A 19,913-nucleotide genomic window follows, 5' to 3' on the forward strand; every position below is an offset into this window, starting at 1 on the left:
AAGTAGATGAATTTCCTAATAATCAACTATCATTATTTCATTGTTAAGTGTAAACTAAAACCCTAAGTATAATGTTGAATGAAACTATAGTTGTGTTGAATGAAAATTGTAGTGTATATAAAATGAAACTGAATATGTTACACAAATAAAGTTACTTTAAACACAACGGTGCGGACGACACCGTTTTAAACCATGGTCCACACTATAATTTGCAATACAATAATAATGTACTCAACATCTGCCCACCCATGAACTTTTTATTAAACACTAAGCGAAGTTTAAGAAACACCATTTGCAAGACCAAGTTCGTGCAATTATGAAATACAATAATTCACAATAATCAAGCAAGCCTAGAAGGTTGGGGCATTCATCTACACTGCTGCTTTCACAACAATGGGACTTCTCACACGGTGCTTTTTATCAGACCATTTTAACACCCCAAATGCATAATCAGCACTAGCGTTTTCCCCCTTTGCCTTGAGAGTAACTTTGAAACTTTTCTCCTCGCCAACCTTTTCGAACTTAAGAATGTTGGGGTTGACAGTGACAGAGAATCCAACCGGGCTACGAACAGAAGCTGTGTAGGTAGCCGGAGAGCCGACGTTTTTCAGAGTTCTGGTGACGGTGGCTGCGCCTTTGAGGTGAGGGATAGCGATTGAGGGATAGTTGAAGGTGGAGAGAGTAATGTGGTGAGGGCACTTGTATGGTGTCCCTAAAACCCTTGTGATATCAGTTTCATTGTAGCCTTGTGCGCAGATGAAGTTGACATAATCTTTGAGTTTCAAGTCGTAGACCAAGCCAGGATCTGCGGCACAGTTTGGGTTTATGTGTCCAGCTCCATATGCAAATGGGGTTGCTTCCACTCCAGTTTTATCGTCAGTTATCGCCTTCCCCGAGTTGGTTTTTACTGTAGCTGTGAAAGGTAATGCCCATGTTAGTCTAAAATAGTGTTGTCTAAAATTATTGACAAAAACATTATCCCAATCATACTAATAAGATACAAGGAAGATGAATATTAGTTAGAGAAGCTAAGGAAACAAAGGATAAACCCTAGATTCATATCTGAATACGATCAAGACATTATAATAATAAAAGGATCTTGATAATGTTAATTCTCCCATGCATTCGCCAGTACAAAATATGTATAGAGATTGTATATAAAGTGTGATCTTGAATGGGAAAATAGCCCTCCAATTCATCCCTTTTATTTACTGTTCTTGAGTAGTAACACAAAGAGAAGGGAGAGAGGATCTTTCTAGAGAGAGTAGGGGAAGGAAAAAGCCCCTTACATATGAGGACAAGGTCAATTATATAGGATGGGGTAATACCCCTATTCGTATACAGTGTATGTATTAAATACTTAGGGCCGTACCCGGGGTATATTCCCTATCAGATCTATTTCCCAATGGAGTATATATGTACAAAATTTCCCACAAATTTGAGAGTTCAGTGTATTGAGAGAAAAGTATAAGGGTGCGTTTGGTTCGCACAAGGGAATCGGAATCGGAATGGGTATCAAATACTTGGTAAGGGTAATGGATTTTGGTGAAAGTATTTAACATGTTTGGTAGTTGGGTGGAATAAGAATGACTATTAATAGTTTGGGAAGAAATGAGAAAGAGAAATGAAACCCTTATTTAATAAAGGTATGTGTTTTCTCATTAATGGATATTCTAAACTCATAGGATACTCAAAACCTATGCAATCACTTTTATACCCATTCATTATGCCTAAACCCACCAATCAAACACACCCAAGTGTTTATTACACGGTTCTAAGTTCACTTAAGAGTAGGTAAGTTATAATAGACAGATAGGGATTGGAGATCAAGTCTATGTGTAAAAGTGTTTCTAATTAATTAACCTTTGTACTCTATTAACCATGCTCATAGTGATTTTCCTAATACGAGAACTGCATGCCTTGCAGATTAGAATTTTCTAGAACTGCGCGCTAAACGCCATCCAGTTACGTACAATTGTTAACATCACGGCAGTCCACACAATTTTTCAGTGCATGCATAAAAGTAAACTTGCAAGACATCTTGAAATCATTAAATAATACATTATTATATACCGGTGGTCATAATAGCAGATCTGATTTCTGCAGGGCTCCATGAAGGATAGACCGTTTTGAGAAGGCCAACAACACCAGCTACATGAGGACATGACATTGAAGTCCCTGATAGTAAGTTGAATGAAACAATCCTCTTATCGTAATCATTATCAGACGGCCCAGTGGCTTCAGTGAAAGCAGCTATCACATTCACTCCAGGGGCAGATATATCAGGCTGGAATACATACATAAAATAAATAAATAAAAAAATCACAGAATGGCTCAACACATTTACGCAAATCAAAGACCTTCGCCCGACCTTGAGAATCTCTGGATTAACGGTGTTGGGGCCTCTTGATGAGAAAGCTGCTATAACTGGAGCTGGCTTCACTCCCAATAGTGTGTTTGGATGAGTAATGTGAGCCACAGGATTCCTACTTATCATGTATTATTATATCATGTATATGTAACAGATCAGAATCTGATTATTAGTCTACGTACACGTGATCTTAATTACCTGGTTTTATTAATGTAATCAAAGATTGCAAGTCCATCTGAGTAGGTGACATGTGTAGCTGGGAGAAAGTGTTCATCAGCCTCAATATCATTCCCAAAATACTCATCATTTGCAAGAATCATTCCTACAGCACCAGCCAAAGCAGCTTGGTGGCTCTTATCAGTTCTGGGAATTCCGCCTCGTAGGCAAACCAAAACTTTTCCCTTTACCTTTTCCGGGTCCAGAGTTCCAGGCTTACAAACCAGACTGCACGAGTTATATATAGCAGTTAGTATCACATTAACTAGCAGTGAATAACAAATGGAGTTTTAATTTATCCTTACGCATCTTGGCTTGAAATCGATGCATTAATTCTAGCGGATGCACCAGAAAGAAGTGGATAGAACTTCCCAGTTGGAAGTTTTAGCTGCGCTGCACTTTCTCCCTACAAACACAGACATTTTTTTTTAGTACTACCATGGTTGAAAAAATCGCTAGGCGCTCCCCGAGCGCCTAAGACGGGGATTAATCGGCCCCTAGGGTCAGTGCATTTTTTTTAAAAAAAAATTTGTCAAGTATTTTCAATTTTTAAAGACAAATAATTATAAATTATATAATAATACTAAAATATTAAATATTAACCTAAAAAATAAAGAGTTTGTACAATTTAGGGTTATTTCGCTCAAAACGATGTTATTTTGAGTAAAATAACCCATTAAAAAAAGAAAAACAATAGTTAGTTGGTCGACTAAGCGGCCTAGTCGGTACCTAGGAAGTCTAGTCGGCGCCTAAGGGGTGATTAGACAGACTCCTAGCCGGCCGCCGCCTAGACCACCATTTAAGGAGATACGCTAGGCGTTCGACTGGCACCTAGCGCCTAGGCGGGGATTAATCGGCGCCTAGACGAGATTTTTGCAACACTGAGTACTACTGACTGTTGCAAAGAGAAGCAAATTAAAGAACGGAAACTAACTGTGTAGTGTTTTTTGTTTCCCAACACTACATTACTCTGAAACTGTCTGTCCATGGTGTTTGCCCCAACAGTGATCAGCCAGGGTGCAACATTAGTGACAGAACCGGCATCAGGTCCATCATTACCAGCTGCGGCAACCACAACAATACCATTCTTTACAGCATGAAAGGAACCAATGGCCAAACCGTCTTGAAAATATGGGCCAGGGTCTTCTCCTACAAGCGATACAGACAGCACATCAACACCATCGTCAATCGCCCGATCAAAAGCAGCCAGGATATCTGCATCAGAGCAATAATCTTCGGCCCAGCAAACCTTATAAGCAGCTACCCGAGCTTTGGGCGAGCCACCCTTAGCTGTTCCGTTGCCCAAACCGAAAACATTTGCCCCAGGAACAAAATTACCACCCGCTGTTGATAAGGTATGAGACCCATGACCACCAACATCACGTGGGGTGAAGGAACTACTGGAATTAAGAGTGCCACCCGCAGAAGAATACCCTTTGTTAAAGTATCTAGCTCCAATGAGTTTCCTTTGTTATCCAAATGATAAAAACAAAGCAAGTTCAGAACTAAATTTTTTATCTAAATTTCAGATAAGGAAAACACAAACAAATTAAAGCTAAAAAAAATAAATAAAATAAAGACCTGTTGCAGTGAAAGCTTTTATCTTTCTGATTCTGGCAAATGCCTTTCCACCTTTTGGGAATTGGTCCAAATCCTTCGTCACTAAAGCTTTTTGATTCAGGCCATACTCCTGCAGCTCCAACACAACACACAAAACATGAAGGGATGTCAATCGGGCCAGCCTGCTCAGTTTCTGGCTAGATCAGTCATGCTGTTAGACTTATGGGTTTGGGCTAATCAATTATTTTATTATTATATTTTCTCGGGTTTGGGTTGACCCTTACCCCAAATCTCGGATTGTTGGGTTTATCGGACAGACTGAACCATAATTAAAATTGAAAATTATACCCACATTTAGAGTAGTAAAAAGGGCCTAACTCGGAAACGGGCCTAATTCGCCGATTTGAACCTGTTTAGCCCCTTATTAGGAAGGTTGGGTTGTACATTGTCCGACCTGATCCAAATGAGCTGTCCCGTTTACGGGTTGACTTCATGACCTATGTAATCCGCGGGCTAACCCGTCACCCCAACCCATACCTTCACCCCAAGTTTATTAAAATATTTTTTTATTTGTATTAGAATTTAAAAGTATTGTTAATAGTAAGATTTGATTTCTTAATCTGTCATTTAATCTTAACCTAACAATATCAATTAAATGCTAAAGGTATTTATTAAAATTTTATTTTGTATAATTATATATTTATTTAAATCATTCACAAACATTATATATATATATATATATATATATATATATATATATATATATATATATATATATATTAATTAGAGGTAATCAAAATAAAAAACAGCAATATATATATATATATATATATATATATATATATAGGATCGCGTTCAAATGCGTACTGTCCGCCCAGGAGAGAAATGCGGACGAATCACAACGCGCCACGTGTCCGGAATGTAGTTGCACATAACGTTATAACTAGGTACACATCATGTTATAACTAGGTGCACATAGGTGCACCCAGGTGCATAAATGTTAACAAGGTAAATTACTTGCACCTGCAAGTGAAAAATAGGTGCACACGTGCAAGTAAAGTGTATTACAAGTGCAAGTAAAATTGTACAATGAGCATCAATACTAAGTGCACCTAATGTTATAACTAGGTGCACATAATGCTATAACTAGGTGCACATAGGTTGCAATTAGGTGCATGAATGTTAACAAAGCAAATTACTTTCACAAGTGCAAGTAAAATGTATTGCAGATGCAAGTAAAATGTATTCCAGGTGCAAGTGAATTGTACAGTGAGCTTCAATACTAAGTGCACCTAATATTATAACTAGGTGCACCTAATGTTATAACTAGGTGCAACCTATGTTATAACTAGGTGCACCTAGGTTGCACCCAGTTGCATGAATATTAACAAGGTAAATTACTTGCATTTGTAAGTGAAAGTATTTGCAAAAATATGTGCATGAATATTAATAAGGTAAATTACTTACACTTGTAAGTGAAAATAGGTGCGAAAATAGGTGCACTTGTAAGTGAAACTAGGTGCACTTATAAGTGAAACTAGGTGCACTTGTAAGTGAAACTAGGTGCACCAAAGTTCCAGTTACTTACGAAAATGCCACCGCGTCATTTTTTAAAAATTGCATCTGATTCGTTGATCTGGACATGTGGACGGCTGTGAAGCGTTCTCATTTCTTACCTGGGCGGCAGTTCGCATGGGAGTGCATCCCTATATATGTATATGTGTGTGTGTGTGTGTGTGTGTATATATATATATATCAAATGCGAGAGATCAGAGCTCAAATGCGATAATAGGTTACAGGTAAAAAATGAGTTTTAATATCAGCCTTTGATCTAATCAAAATCAACAGCTGAGATTGAAGAATTTTTTTTTTAAAAAATGCGGTGGCAATTTGGTCTTTTTACGTATTGGTCAAACTTAAGGTGCGTGATTTCTGTGCTTAAGGTGCATCAGTTCTTCAGTTGAGAACTTATGGTGCGTTTTTGTTGAAACTTTAAGGTGCATCAGTCTAAAGCTTTAGGTGCATCTTTTCATAGCTTAAGATGCGTTGTTTTCCTTCTTAAGATGTGTATATTTAAAGCTTAAGGTGCATCACTTTTCTAGTTTAAGGTGCATCAATCCAAAGCTTTAGTTGCGTCTTTCCATAGCTTAAGGTGTGCCATTTTCATTCTTAAGGTGCGTATATTTAAATCTTAAAGTGTGTCACTTTTCTAGTTTATGCTAAGGTGCATCATTTTAAACTTAAGGTGTGTTGTTTTATACATTAAGATGCGTGAAGCGTGATTTTATAATTTAAGGTGCGCAGTTTTATATCTTTAAGGTACATCAGTTTGAGACATTTATCAATTGCATGCATGTTGGCAGAAGCGTGTTTTTTTAATAATTTTTCTTAATTTGATTCATAGATCAACGGCTCAGACTTCACCCCATCTTTCATTTGGGAGAGTCTTTACACGTGAACTGATCCATATATATATATGTCATATTATGTTTATTAGTTATTACAAATATTAATTAATACGATTAATTGTAACTTTATATAAATATTAATATAATTATATAGTTCTTCTTCTGTCCTTGGGGTTTGGGATGCCTCCCCGCCCTGGTGTATTTCTGCTATGGTTGATTTTTAATATATGTTGGTTGGTTGTTTTTCAAAAAAAATATAATTAATATAAATGCGAATGACCTTGTGGTTTAGTGACACGAATTGATTTTCCCAAATGAGAAGTCATGGGATTCTTTGTGCTTCAATAGATTGAAAAAGTAGTTATGAACATATATTACATTTTAACAAGTCAGTAGTACTCAAAAAATATAATTATACAAATTTTATTTTATTACATAAATTAAGTAAAGTTATAAACTATACATTTTATAAACTTCATAACTTATTAATAATATTATAATTACAAAGTAAATATAAAAATATTACATATAAGTTATATTAATAAATAAATTATAATTATATTTCAAACTAGCACATTTACACTAATAAATATAAACTTATACATCATTCAATTAATCTAAACCATCATTTCTAAATTTGAACTAAAATAATTAATATACTTACACTATAATATAATATTTAAAGTAAGTTTTGTAATCTTTTTATTAAAATTTTGTTTAAAATTTAATAACAGTACTAAAGATGAACTTACCTATAAACTCAGGGTGTGTTTGGAAAGTAGGAAAATGATTTCTGGAAAATGTTTTCTGGAAAATGAGTCATTTTCCGGAAAACAGTTTCATTTCCGGTGTTTGGTTGCATTATGGAAAACTGTCTTTGTGTGTTTGGTTCATTTTCTGGAAAATGAATTAAATTGTATAATTTTACATTTTAAATTATTTTTTTAAAATATAAAATAATAATAATATATAAAATAATAATATTTCTTTTAAAAAGTAACATATGTGGCCATTTTGACCAAAAAAATTGTTGAAGCCAAGTCCGGAAAATGACTTCTGGAAAAAAAAATCCGGAAATCATTTTCCGGAAAAATGGCCTCATTTTCCTTGGTCAACGGAAATTGTTTTCCGTTGACTGCATTTTCCAGACACTGCCAAGTGCCAAACACCAAAAGCCCGAAAAATGATTTCCAGAAATCATTTTCCGGGCTACCAAACACACCCTAAATGTATATTAGTTTCACATCACTTCTATAATAAAGATTAACTTTAAGTAGTTCGGGTTATCGAGCTAGCCCATTCGGAACATCGGGCTTATCGGTTTTAGACTTATCGGACTAATTTTTTGTTTTTATATATAATAGAGCTAGCCTATTCGGGCCATCGACCCGTTGATTTTGATTTTATCGGGCTAGTCCATCAGGTTCGGGCTAAGATTGACATCCCTGATTACGGGTAGTGGTGAAGCCATGATTCAAATTCACTGGTATTAATATACTAAATTTAATATTAGTCATAGAAATATAAATATAAGTTACATTTATAAATAAATATTTTTTGTTACAATTGTTCACGAAATGTTTTCATACTTTGAAAATGTTTTATAATTCTTTCATTATCAATGCTTTCAAACATATCCTTTTCAATAAAAATAACCAAACACTCATTAAAATTCAGGGGCCAAAAGTGAAACAATACAGAAGTCAAAATGCTATTTACCCATTTTATTATTATGTATTAAGAATTAATTTTTTTTATATTGACCTATATATATTAAACAGAAGTGATTTTTTCTCGCCAATTCTAGATAAAATACTTTTATTTTGAAATTTAAAATTATAATAATTTTTTAAAAAATAAATAATAAGTTATATATGATAATTTAATTTATAGTAATGATTTTCTAAATTATTGGAGTATTATACCAAGGACTATGGTTCACTTTCTAGGTACAGGATTTCCTGTACGACTGTGCATTCATGCACCATTAGGTGTGGTGCACTTCTGTAGTGTGTGGTGTATTTTGTGGTGTATTTGTACATTTTCGAACACTATGTGATACATTTATGCATTCTAATGGTGCAATTCGCACGGCTGCACGCGAAACCCTGCCCGCATTTGAATATATATATGATCAAATGGGAATAAGTCCTTAGAAGAGAAAATAAGAATCAACCTCAATCTTACATCTAGAAAAAAATCAAACGGATCAGATCAAATTTAAAAAAAAAAAAACACTGTGTTATTTTCATAATTATTACTAACTTTACTATGCAAACTTGAATACTAAAATTTACAATTCTCAGACTTTTTTAGGTTTGCACATTTAGTATTAACATTTGCATATTTAGTATTAAAGGATTGTACTTGCAAAAATGTAAAAGTGCATTGCACTTAGGGTTTCAATTTTAGAGTTTATAATTGAATTTTTCGTTTATTTTGTTTAGTGGTTCACTTTTTATTTCTTAAGGTCTATCATTTATGGTTTAGATTTAAAATGTAGCTTTTTCATTGATTTTATAAAATTACTAGGTTTGCATATTTAGTTGTTAAAGATTGCATATTTAAGTGTTCAAGTTTGTGTGAAATTGATGGCAATTAAGAAAATGACACTGTGTCTTTTTTAATCTGATCATATCTGTCAAATTTTTACAGGTGTAATGTTAAGCTAGATTGGTTCTTATTTCTTTCTTATGGTACTGTTCTCACAGGATTCTTAGCATATATATATATATATATATATATATATATATATATATATATATATAGTAGTAACAATTCATATTTAATTTGTATTGATTTAGACTCAAAATAATGGCCAAAGACATTGTGGTCTAGTGGCACCCGATTGCACCCCACATGGGAGGGAGTTGGTTCGAGCCTCAGTGAATGCGATATTAGTTCTATGTGCTTCATTTGGTTGAGAAAGTAACTATGAACATATACTAAATAAATTGTAACAGAGTCAATATTGGTTTGGTTCTATGTGCTTCATTTGGTTGAGAAAACAGAGTCAATAGTACTCAAAATAATGATGATGATTTATGCTCATAATAAAGTTTGACTTTACTAAATTTAAAACATTGTTAATTTGGTATCACTTTACAATTAGCTATAATAATTTTATTTTCTCAAATTTAACAAGCTATAATTTCCGACTTTTAATTCAGAGAATATATAAATACCCCATTCGGGGAGTTTCGAATCGTCCTATTCCCTTTTTCCACAATATTTTTTTTACGTTTTAATGTAAGTAATAGTTCAAACTGTTTATTATAACTCTTACTTTCTTAGTGTCCACTAGACCACTAGGCCTCCTAGGCAACGCACCGACTAGGCCACCTAGTGGGCTGATTAGCTTTTTTTTTTCTTTTTTTTTTTAGCGAAATAACCGTAAATTGTTCAAACTCTAGATGTTTTTATGCTAATATTTTAACATTAACTATTAAAGTATTAAATAATTTATAATTATCAAGTCTTACAAAAAGAAAAAATTTTAAAAAACAAAATAGAAAAATACGATGGCGCCTAAGGAGTACCTAACGATTTTTTCAACCATGATTCTACTGATAACAAATTTAAGTAATATTGCATTAATTTAAGCAAATTTGTAGTACAAATGGCACAAACAAATTTTATAAAATATGATAACTTATAAAAAGTTTCAAATATAATATGATAGAAATTATTTAAATATTACAAGCCCAAAATACATTGATTTATGTTAATAACCTAATTATTGAAGAAACACTAACATAAAAAATAACTAATTGAGCTCACTTTCATTTGTCGAGTTTGAAAAAATTTAATGCTATAGAGTACATGTCTCACATTTAAATATAATAATATTTTTAAATTAATTGAAATTCACATATTTAAGAATGATGCATCATCTCAAAATATATTAATTTAAAATGAACAAGAATCTATACTATTAATAAAAACAATATCCTCAGTTTTAACTTCCCGCCCAAAACAGACCTATAATATTTTGGTATGCGTAATATTGTAAAATATGGTAATACAATTTCTATCCCTAATACAATTGTAAATTAAAATAGAATTTCTAATAAAATATATTCTTCCCTACGTTCCTATTCGTAATACAATTCTAGACTAGAATTACTAATGGTAATAACTCAGTATATATATTTCTCTGCAATGCAATTTATACTATTAATAAAAACAATATCCTCAGTTTTAACTTCCCGCCCAAAACAGACCTATAATATTTTGGTGTGCGTAATATTGTAAAATATGGTAATATATAATATTTTGGTGTGCGTAATATTGTAAAATATGGTAATACAATTTATTTTGGTGTGCGTAATATTGTAAAATATGGTAATACAATTTCTATCCCTAATACAATTGTAAATTAAAATAGAATTTCTAATAAAATATATTCTTCCATATGTTCCTATTCGTAGTAACTCAGTATATATATTTCTCTGCAATGCAATTTATACTATTAATAACAACAATATCCTCAGTTTTAACTTCCCGCCCAAAACAGACCGATAGTATTATGATATGGTTTGCGTAATATTGTAAAAAAAAAATGAAAATTTGGCATAATTCAACCCGCAAGGCCAACCAATTTTTTGAACGACATTCGCGCATGCAGGTGTCGGCGCACGAGTCAAGCCTTCCCCCCCTCCTGCGCACGAGAGAGAGCCTCTATGCTATACAATTCAATAAGCCTTAGAAAAACTCTTGTATAAGTAGTGGTGCAAACCACTTCTCAAACCAATGTGGGACAAAAGTTACTTGAAAGGTTTTTCTCTATATTTTTCTAACTCAAATGGGTCAACTTTGAGAACCAATTTCTCATTCACCCATTATCAGTTTTGAGCGTACAATATATCAATCTTTTCGTCTAACTACGAAGAACACGAATCCACTTTGACCCGACCCAAATCGAAAGTGGACCCCACATATATTTGTACCACAATATTGCCAGTAAAATGCCATTTTATGCTAATTTTTTTCCAACAGTTATTTGTCCAGAGAATATCAACGTCTTGAAGGAAGAAGATGATATATAGTGAAGGGCAATATCATCTTCACTATTTATCATCTTCTTCCTCCAACACAACGCTCTACGGTCAACCAACAATTACTCAACTGATTATCCCATTACTCCCATGTAAATTTTTCTCTAATATAGTTATACTTACTGAATATCAAAATATAAGTGTACCTCAAGATCTTGCAATAATTAACCGACAAGTAATTAAATTAATGAATATGATGCAATAATGTAAATTATCTACCTATTGCCTTTATACACTTATTTTAGAACACTGAATTTTTGTGATATTTGTTGCATGCAAGGAAGACTCATACTATAATTGCATTTATACACTTATTCATACTCATATTCGATGTTATAATTTATATAATTGTATATCGATTCAAATATTTCTTAAAATATTATAACAAATTCATTCCGTGCAGCGCACGGGTGAAAATACTAGTAATATATAATAGAACTAGAAAAAATAAAATTTCAATAAATTATTTAAAAACACATCATAGATCTATGAGAAAGTCTACTATACTCTTACCAAATATGAACATATTATTTCAATGATGATATAACTACACTTAAGGGTTGGAAAGCGTTTTTTGAACATTTATTTACAATTTATATATATATATATATATATATATATATATATATATATATATATATACACACACACACACACACACACACACACACACACACACACATATACAAGCTACACATATATACAAGCTAAGGATTCTATGAGAACAGTACAAACCAATTCAACCTTACATCTATAAAAATTTGACGAATCTGATAAGATTTTAAAAAAATCGCAGTGGCATTATCAATTTCACTATGCAAACTTGAACACTTAACTATGCAATCTTTAACAATTAAATACGCAAACCTAGTAAATATTATAAAATCAACGAAAAAGTTAAATTTTAAATATAAACCGTAAATGCTAAACCTTAAGCAATAAAAAGTAAACCTCAAAAACAAATAAAATCAAAAACTCAGTCATAAACTCTAAAATCGAAACCCTAAATGTAATATACTTTCGTATTTTTTACAAGTCCAATCTTTTTATACTAAATTTGCAAAATGTTAAAAGTAAATGTGCAAACTTGGAAAAAGTCTTAGAATTGCAAATTTTAGTGTCTCAAGTTTTCATAGTAAAATTGGTGATAATTAGGATTTTTTAAAAAAAAATTTGATCTGATTCGTTCGATTTTTACAAATGTAATGTTGAGATTCGTTCTTATTTCTTTCCTAAAAACTTATTCTAATTTCACCCAATACATTATCTAAATCTAAAAACATAATAAGTGTGAATGAAGGTTATACCCTTCATTTATGTCCGTTTTTTCCGTTAAGTTTTTTTTTTTGTATATTATGCTATAAAAGTTGTACTTTACAATATATTAGACAAACATATCCCTACCGTTATAACTTCCGTTATCTTTTCCACCATTGTTACCATGCACATGCATACACTATAAATTTTCTTATTTTCTTCAATAATAATAATATATACACATTATATATTAGAGTTATATGTTAGTTATTTCCTAAATATAAATATAAAATTTATAAAAATATTTTGCATTATTATTACTGTTTACAATAATTTAAATATCCAAAATCTAAATAAATTTAAAATTTTAATATAAAATATTAATTAGAAAATCTAGTATATATCTAAAAACATAATAAGTCTCAATGAATGTTATATCCTTATTTATGTCCCTCTTTTTGTATGCTAATAAATGTATACATTTTATTTTAAATGTTGTACACTTCAATGTTATTAGACAAAATTGTCCTTACTACATTCTTGTTATACAAAATTACCTTACACCGTTATAACACCGTTACTTTTTAATTCCATCATTATTACCATACACTTATATCTATCATATCATTTTTCAATTATGTAATTATCATTTTATTTAAATCATTTTATAATTAATTTAATAGTTGATTATGCTTTAATTAAATTTTTATGAATGGTATTATAAAATACATATATTATTTGTGTATATATAATTCGAATTATAAATTTTAATTATTTGATTTATTAATGTTTTAATATTGAGCATAAATTTTTGCCCGTACAAAATACTAGTATAAACAATAAACATCAAAATTTGAGTGGTGTCAATTCACCCATTAAGTGGCTCCTCCACTGTTTACTTGACAATGGATATAATTGAAATACTTTATGAAATTCAATTATGAGAAACAAAAGCTATATATGCTGCAGACATAATGGATAGCAGTAGATCAGATAAATACATACCCGTATCAAGATTAGCGATGATGGTATCTTCTCCAAACCTCGCCTTTTTCCATATTGAACCCTCATGGATTAAGCCGCCTTCACCTTCCAGTCCAAGAAACTCCCATGATCTAGTTGTCTGCAATCGTCTTGCCCTGTTCAAGAACACTGATATCACCTCCCGATTCTCTGCACATTACCATATTTCATGCACTTAAATCCCAAAACCCTCTGAAAAACAAATTAATAATTAATACTGCTTAGCTTGCTTACTGGCAATCTCAGCAGCCTCTTCTTCCTCAAGCATAGCAGCAAAACCATTGATGTGTCTGGTGTATGAGTAGAAAATTGCATCTTTGGCCTTATCAGAACTTATATGGTTGGGATTATGCAACAACACATTGAACCAGAGAATCAGGACATGGAGATATATAGCATAAAAAAGCAACCAAAATTAAAAACCAAGTTTCTATACTATAATATACCTTCCAAGGTATGATCCAAGCAGCTGATGATGAGAATATTTTACTCTTTCAATATCAGCCGAAGAGACTTGTTTTCCGTGTGAATGACCACCCAAGTACACCACATATGACTATTTCCACACAAAGAGATCAATTAATGTCAAACATAAACCATAGCAGCATTAATTACTTATTAAGTTTTATTATCTAAAAGGCCAACATGAAAGTATTTGTTTGGAATTGCATGAATATTTACCTTTTTGATGGAATACGTGGGTCTAAGAAACAGAGTAAAAACGATTGAAAGAATGCAACACAGAATTGCTCTCATCATTGGCTGCTACACTAAGCTACTCCAATTCTTGTGCACTAAATGAGTGCTGATGCTAGCTTCTTTTTATTGCAATCATTATTGTATTATTCTATGCACCATGGTTCATACATCCTGTATTATTCTATGCACCATGGTTCATACATCTGACCCATAAATAAAAAGTAAGTTTTTAATACATTAAAAGTATATTATTTGTTATTATGTTATGTGTTTGCCGTTAACGTATTCAGTACCTGCAATTAACAATTTATGTGTCTATTTGTAATTATTATATTATATGTTTTCAATTTATTTATAAGTACAAAAATTATTAATTATAAATACAAAATGTATTAATTAAAAATACGTAATTTTTGAATTAGAGTGTAATATAAACCTTTGTATATCGTATTATAATTGCTCTAGCTAGTGGTGGACCATCTACAAAGATTCCTTCATCATGATGTCGATTATTTTATACGAACTTCTCCCTCTATTTTTTTTTCTAAATATGCCGACAATTATTTCCTTCCACTTTCATGTCTTTTCTCCTTTCTTTTCCTTTTTTTTCTTTTCTTTTTGCTTCTTTCAATCACTCGCATCCGATCCCTTTTAATTCTACTCCCATGCTTTCCCTTCACTTTCTTTTACCAACTCCACAATTTCTATCTCCTCAACCATCAAGATGTGTTTGGTTAGAAGGAAAGAATTATAGGGAAAAAATTGTAGTTTGGTGGGAAAAAAATAATGTGTTGATAAAGTAAAATTTTAAATTACATTATTTAGTAGGTAGGAATATAATTATTGAGAATGAGAAGAGAAGAAGTAATATAAAGACTAAAATTAATGTCCTTGTGTAATAATGATATATACTAATAATAATCAAGGGTAAAAAAGTATTTTTCTTCATTTCCCCTTTCCTTACCCCATTGAATTGCAATTCGTATGGAGGAGGGTATGAATTGCAATTCCCTCCAACCAAACATTGAAATTCGGGTGACCAATGAATTGTGTTGTAATTTAATTGCAACTACATCCAACCAAACAGCCCATAGGGGCATCCCATTAGTGGTTTTTGGATAGGTTTTAGAGGTTATAATGCTTATGTGGAGGAAAGAGGGAAAGGAGAGAAAAGAAAATGAGTCTTTGCAGGAGGTGTGGTTTTTGGTCTAATCTGAACATGTGGGGCTCGCGTGGAGATTGCGACTATGCCTTGTGTGTGCGTTCAGCGCAACTTGCGCACCCACTAGGCGCGTAAAATCTTATGCTTTTTTTTTTAGGTTAGACATGCTTCTTCACCCCCCCCCCCCCCCCCCCCTTTCTTTCCTCTAACCTCCCATCTTTTCTTTCATAGTCACACTTGCAAAAACTTCTAACATTATCCGACCTTAGCTCAATTGGTAGAGCGGAGGACTGTAGTTGGGTGGTACTTGAACTTAGCAGGAAATCCTTAGGTTGCTGGTTCGAATCCGGCAGGTCGGAATATAGCATCCATTATACATCTTACAAAAGACACAAAGGACACATAAATATGTCCACTAATGAATTATTTGTAATTATATTGTTCAAGTTTCCTTTCCTAGTTTTAATTATATTATCCAAGGTGGATGCGATTTTATTTTTATCTTTCCTTTTTTTTTCTTTCCATTGTTTTAGTTTCGTTTTTGTGCATTGGTGTTCTTAGTATTTGTGCATTGGTGTATTTGCCATTTTTCACTACATATGGTCTATTTTTTACATCCGTTTTTTATTCATGCGTTTTTTTTTTAATCTTTTTCCAAGTTAGCCGTACATGTTTTTGGTGGTTTGGTTCTAGGTGGTGCTAAAAATAACTTGTGTGTTAAATTTGTTTATCTGTTTTGCTCATTTTATTTTGATTTTTTATGCGGTTTTGTGCATTGTTGTTTTTGGTAGTTGTGTATTACTCTATTGCCATTTATATTTTATCTACATGCGGGCTGTTTTCCCAGACATGTGTTTTTAGTTCTTGCGGTACTTTTAAATTTTAGCAGTGCTTGTTGTTTTTTATTTCGTTGGTGGTGGTAGAATTTTGTGTGTGTTAAATTCGTTTATCTAGTTTGTTTATTTTATTATAATTTTTATGACGTTGTTTTGTGCATTGTTGTTTTACCTCATTTGGGCATTAGTGTTGAACATATGTTCTTTTCCTATGCGGGCGTATCTACTGTGCATTTTGGTGCAAAATAATGTGCCATACTCACCTGCACAAATGATCTACATATGGTAGTGCACACACTTATATGGATGAACAAAAACAGAATTATGTATGTACCATTTCGCTTAACTCATTTAACACTCCTCGATGTACAAATTTATACAGGCACAAAAATAGTATACATAGTTTATCTTACTCGCATAGCCTTTGGATACACACTTTAAAAGAACAACATAAACATCCATTGCCTTTTCACATTCCATTATTTAAAAAAGAGTCATTTCCATTTTTGGTCCTACTGTTATTGGAGTATTGTCAATTTTAGTCCACTTCATTAATTTTTGCCACATTGTGACCAGTCTTATTTAGTCTTTGCTACTCTTAGTCCACCGTTAAAATTTTTGTCAAATTGCCGTCCAAAATAGGGGGATTTTTTGTCTTTTCATGCTTTGGTCATCTCCTTGACCCATTGCAGTGGTTTTCCTTACACATTTTCATCCATTGAAGAGGTCCGTCGAAAGCCATGTGAGCCACATTACAAAGCCATGGCTTTCGCCGTACCTTTTCATTGGATGAAAATCTATAGGGAAAATCACTACAGAGGGTAAAGGAAATGATCAAAGAATGAAAAGATCAAAATACCCTGTTTTGGGCGGTTATTTTACAAAAAATTTAACGGTAGACTAAAAGTGGCAATGACTAAATAAGACTGGCCGCAATGTGACAAAAATTAATGAAGTGGACTAAAATTGGCAATGCCCCAATAACAGTAGGACCAAAAATGGAAATGACTCTTAAAAAAACAACAACATCTACTGCTTATTGCCTAAAGGACGGCCACATACTGCATTTTGCGGTGCACATCAGTTAAACACAATCTGTACGTGTTTCAGCTATTCTGCAAAACTATTAGTTGAATTAATTGTTACAGTCAAACCCATAGATGTCCATAAACCAGTCTAACTAGAAATGAATTATTATAGTTTGGGTGGAAATGAAATATTGATAATGAGTTATGAATTTATTTATGTTTGTTTCTATATGAATCTTGATATTAAGCAAATGTGAAGGGGTGGTGGCGTAGTTGGCTAGCGCGTAGGTCTCATAGCTTCTGAGTTATTTTGAGGTCGGGAGTTCAAGCCTCTCTCATACCATTATTTTTATCTCCTCCCCATAAAAAAAAAAGGTTGATTTCTCAACAAATAAAACCAATTTTGGACATTTAACATTATCCGACTTTAGCTTAATTGGTAGAGCGGAGGATTGTAGTTGGTACTTGAACTTAGCAAGAAATCCTTAGGTCGCTGGTTCGAATCCGGTAGGTTGGAATATAGCATCCACCTTTTTTTTCTTTCCATTGTTTTTGTTTCGTTTTTGTGCATTGGTGTTCTTAGTATTTGCATTGGTGTATTTACCATTTTTCACTACATATGGTCTATTTTTTACATCCGTTTTTTATTCATGCGGTTTTTTTAATTCTTTTCCAAGTTAGCCGTACTTGTTTTTGGTGGTTTGGTTCTAGGTGGTGCTAAAAAATAACTTGTATGTTAAATTTGTTTATTTGTTTTGATTATTTTATTTTGATTTTTTATACGGTTTTGTGCATTGTTGTTTTTGGTAGTTGTGCATTACTGTATTGCCATTTATATTTTATCTACCTGCAGGCTATTTTTCCCCAGACATGTGTTTTCAGTTCTTGCGGTTACTTTAAAATTTTAGCAGTGCTTGTTGTTTTTTATTTCGTTGGTGGTGGTAAAATTTTGTGTGTGTTAAATTCGTTTATCTAGTTTATTTATTTTATTATAATTTTTATGACGTTGTTTTGTGCATTGTTGTTTTACCTCATTTGGGCATTAGTTTTGAACATATGTTCTTTTCCTATGCGGGTGTATCTACTGTGCATTTTGGTGCAAAATAATGTGCCATAATCACCTGCACAAATGATCTACATATGGTAGTGCACACACTTATATGGCTGAACAAAAACAAAATTATGTATCTACCATTTCGCTTAACTCATTTAACACTCCTCGATGCACAAATTTATACAGGCACAAAAATAGTATACATAGTAGATCTGACTCGCATAGCCTTTGGATACACACTTTAAAAGAACAACATAAACATCCATTGCCTTTTCACATTCCATTATTTAAAAAACACAACATCTACTGCTTATTGCCTTAAGGACAACCACATACTGCATTTTGCGGTGCACATCAGTTAAACACAATCCGTACGTGTTTCAGCTATTGTGCAAAACTATTAGTGGAATTAACTGTTACAGTCAAACCCATAGATGTCCATAAACCAGTCTAGCTAGAAATGAATTATTATAGTTTGGGTGTAAATGAAATATTGATAATGAGTTATGAATTTATTTATGTTTGTTTCTATATGAATCTTGATATTAAGCAAATGTGAAGGGGTGGTGGCATAGTTGGTTAGCGCGTAGGTCTCATAGCTTCTAAGTTATCCTGAGTTTGAGCCTCTCTCACCCCATTATTTTTATCTCCTCCCCATAAAAAAAGAGGTTGATTTGTCGACAAATAAAACCAATTTGGGACATCTAACATTATCCGATCATAGCTCAGTTGGTAGAGTAGAGGACTGTAGTTGGTACTTGAACTTAGCGAGAAATCGTTAGGTCGCTGGTTCGAATCCGACAAGTCGGAATATAGCATCCATTATACATCTTACAAAAGACATTAAATGACACAAATATATGTACACTAATGAATTATTTGTAATTATATTGTTCAAGTTTCCTTTCCTAGTTTTAATTATATTATCCAAGGTGGATGCGATTTTATTTTTATCTTTCCTTTTTTTTTTTTTCTTTCCATTGTTTTTGTTTCGTTTTTGTGCATTGGTGTTCTTAGTATTTGTGCATTGGTGTATTTACCATTTTTCACTACATATGGTCTATTTTTTACATCCGTTTTTTATTCATGCGGTTTTTTTAATTCTTTTCCAAGTTAGCCGTACTTGTTTTTGGTGGTTTGGTTCTAGGTGGTGCTAAAAATAACTTGTGTGTTAAATTTGTTTATCTGTTTTGATTATTTTATTTTGATTTTTTTATGTGGTTTTGTGCATTGTTGTTTTTG

The 19,913-nt window shown here is 32.5% G+C and overlaps 1 protein-coding gene and 2 non-coding genes across 4 annotated transcripts; 2 read left to right on the forward strand and 1 right to left on the reverse strand.

Annotated features, from left to right (window-relative positions):
• Positions 1–226: 226 nt before the first annotated feature.
• Positions 227–14,674, reverse strand: LOC116032682 (subtilisin-like protease SBT5.3). Of its 2 annotated transcripts, none has more exons than XM_031275371.1 (11): positions 14,574–14,674; positions 14,339–14,448; positions 14,127–14,224; positions 13,875–14,042; positions 4,169–4,277; positions 3,522–4,053; positions 2,893–2,993; positions 2,570–2,815; positions 2,372–2,486; positions 2,074–2,287; positions 227–913 (listed from the first exon to the last, which is right to left on the reverse strand). In XM_031275371.1, the coding sequence occupies exons 1-11, from the start codon at positions 14,649–14,651 to the stop codon at positions 372–374; spliced, it is 2,313 nt and encodes a 770-aa protein (XP_031131231.1). In that variant the 5' UTR covers positions 14,652–14,674; the 3' UTR covers positions 227–371. The 2 variants fall into 2 exon arrangements, with proteins under 2 accessions (XP_031131231.1, XP_031131230.1); XM_031275370.1 differs by having other exon boundaries at positions 4,169–4,283.
• Positions 14,675–16,012: 1,338 nt separating this feature from the next.
• Positions 16,013–16,112, forward strand: TRNAY-GUA. The gene is made up of 2 exons: positions 16,013–16,049; positions 16,077–16,112. It is a non-coding gene; the product is annotated as a tRNA-Tyr (tRNA).
• A 1,926-nt stretch (positions 16,113–18,038) lies between these two features.
• On the forward strand, positions 18,039–18,134 carry TRNAY-GUA. The gene is made up of 2 exons: positions 18,039–18,075; positions 18,099–18,134. It is a non-coding gene; the product is annotated as a tRNA-Tyr (tRNA).
• The last annotated feature ends 1,779 nt before the right edge of the window (positions 18,135–19,913 follow it).

Source organism: Ipomoea triloba, chromosome 10, assembly GCF_003576645.1.
Source record: "Ipomoea triloba cultivar NCNSP0323 chromosome 10, ASM357664v1".
NCBI classification, from domain to species: Eukaryota; Viridiplantae; Streptophyta; class Magnoliopsida; order Solanales; family Convolvulaceae; genus Ipomoea; species Ipomoea triloba.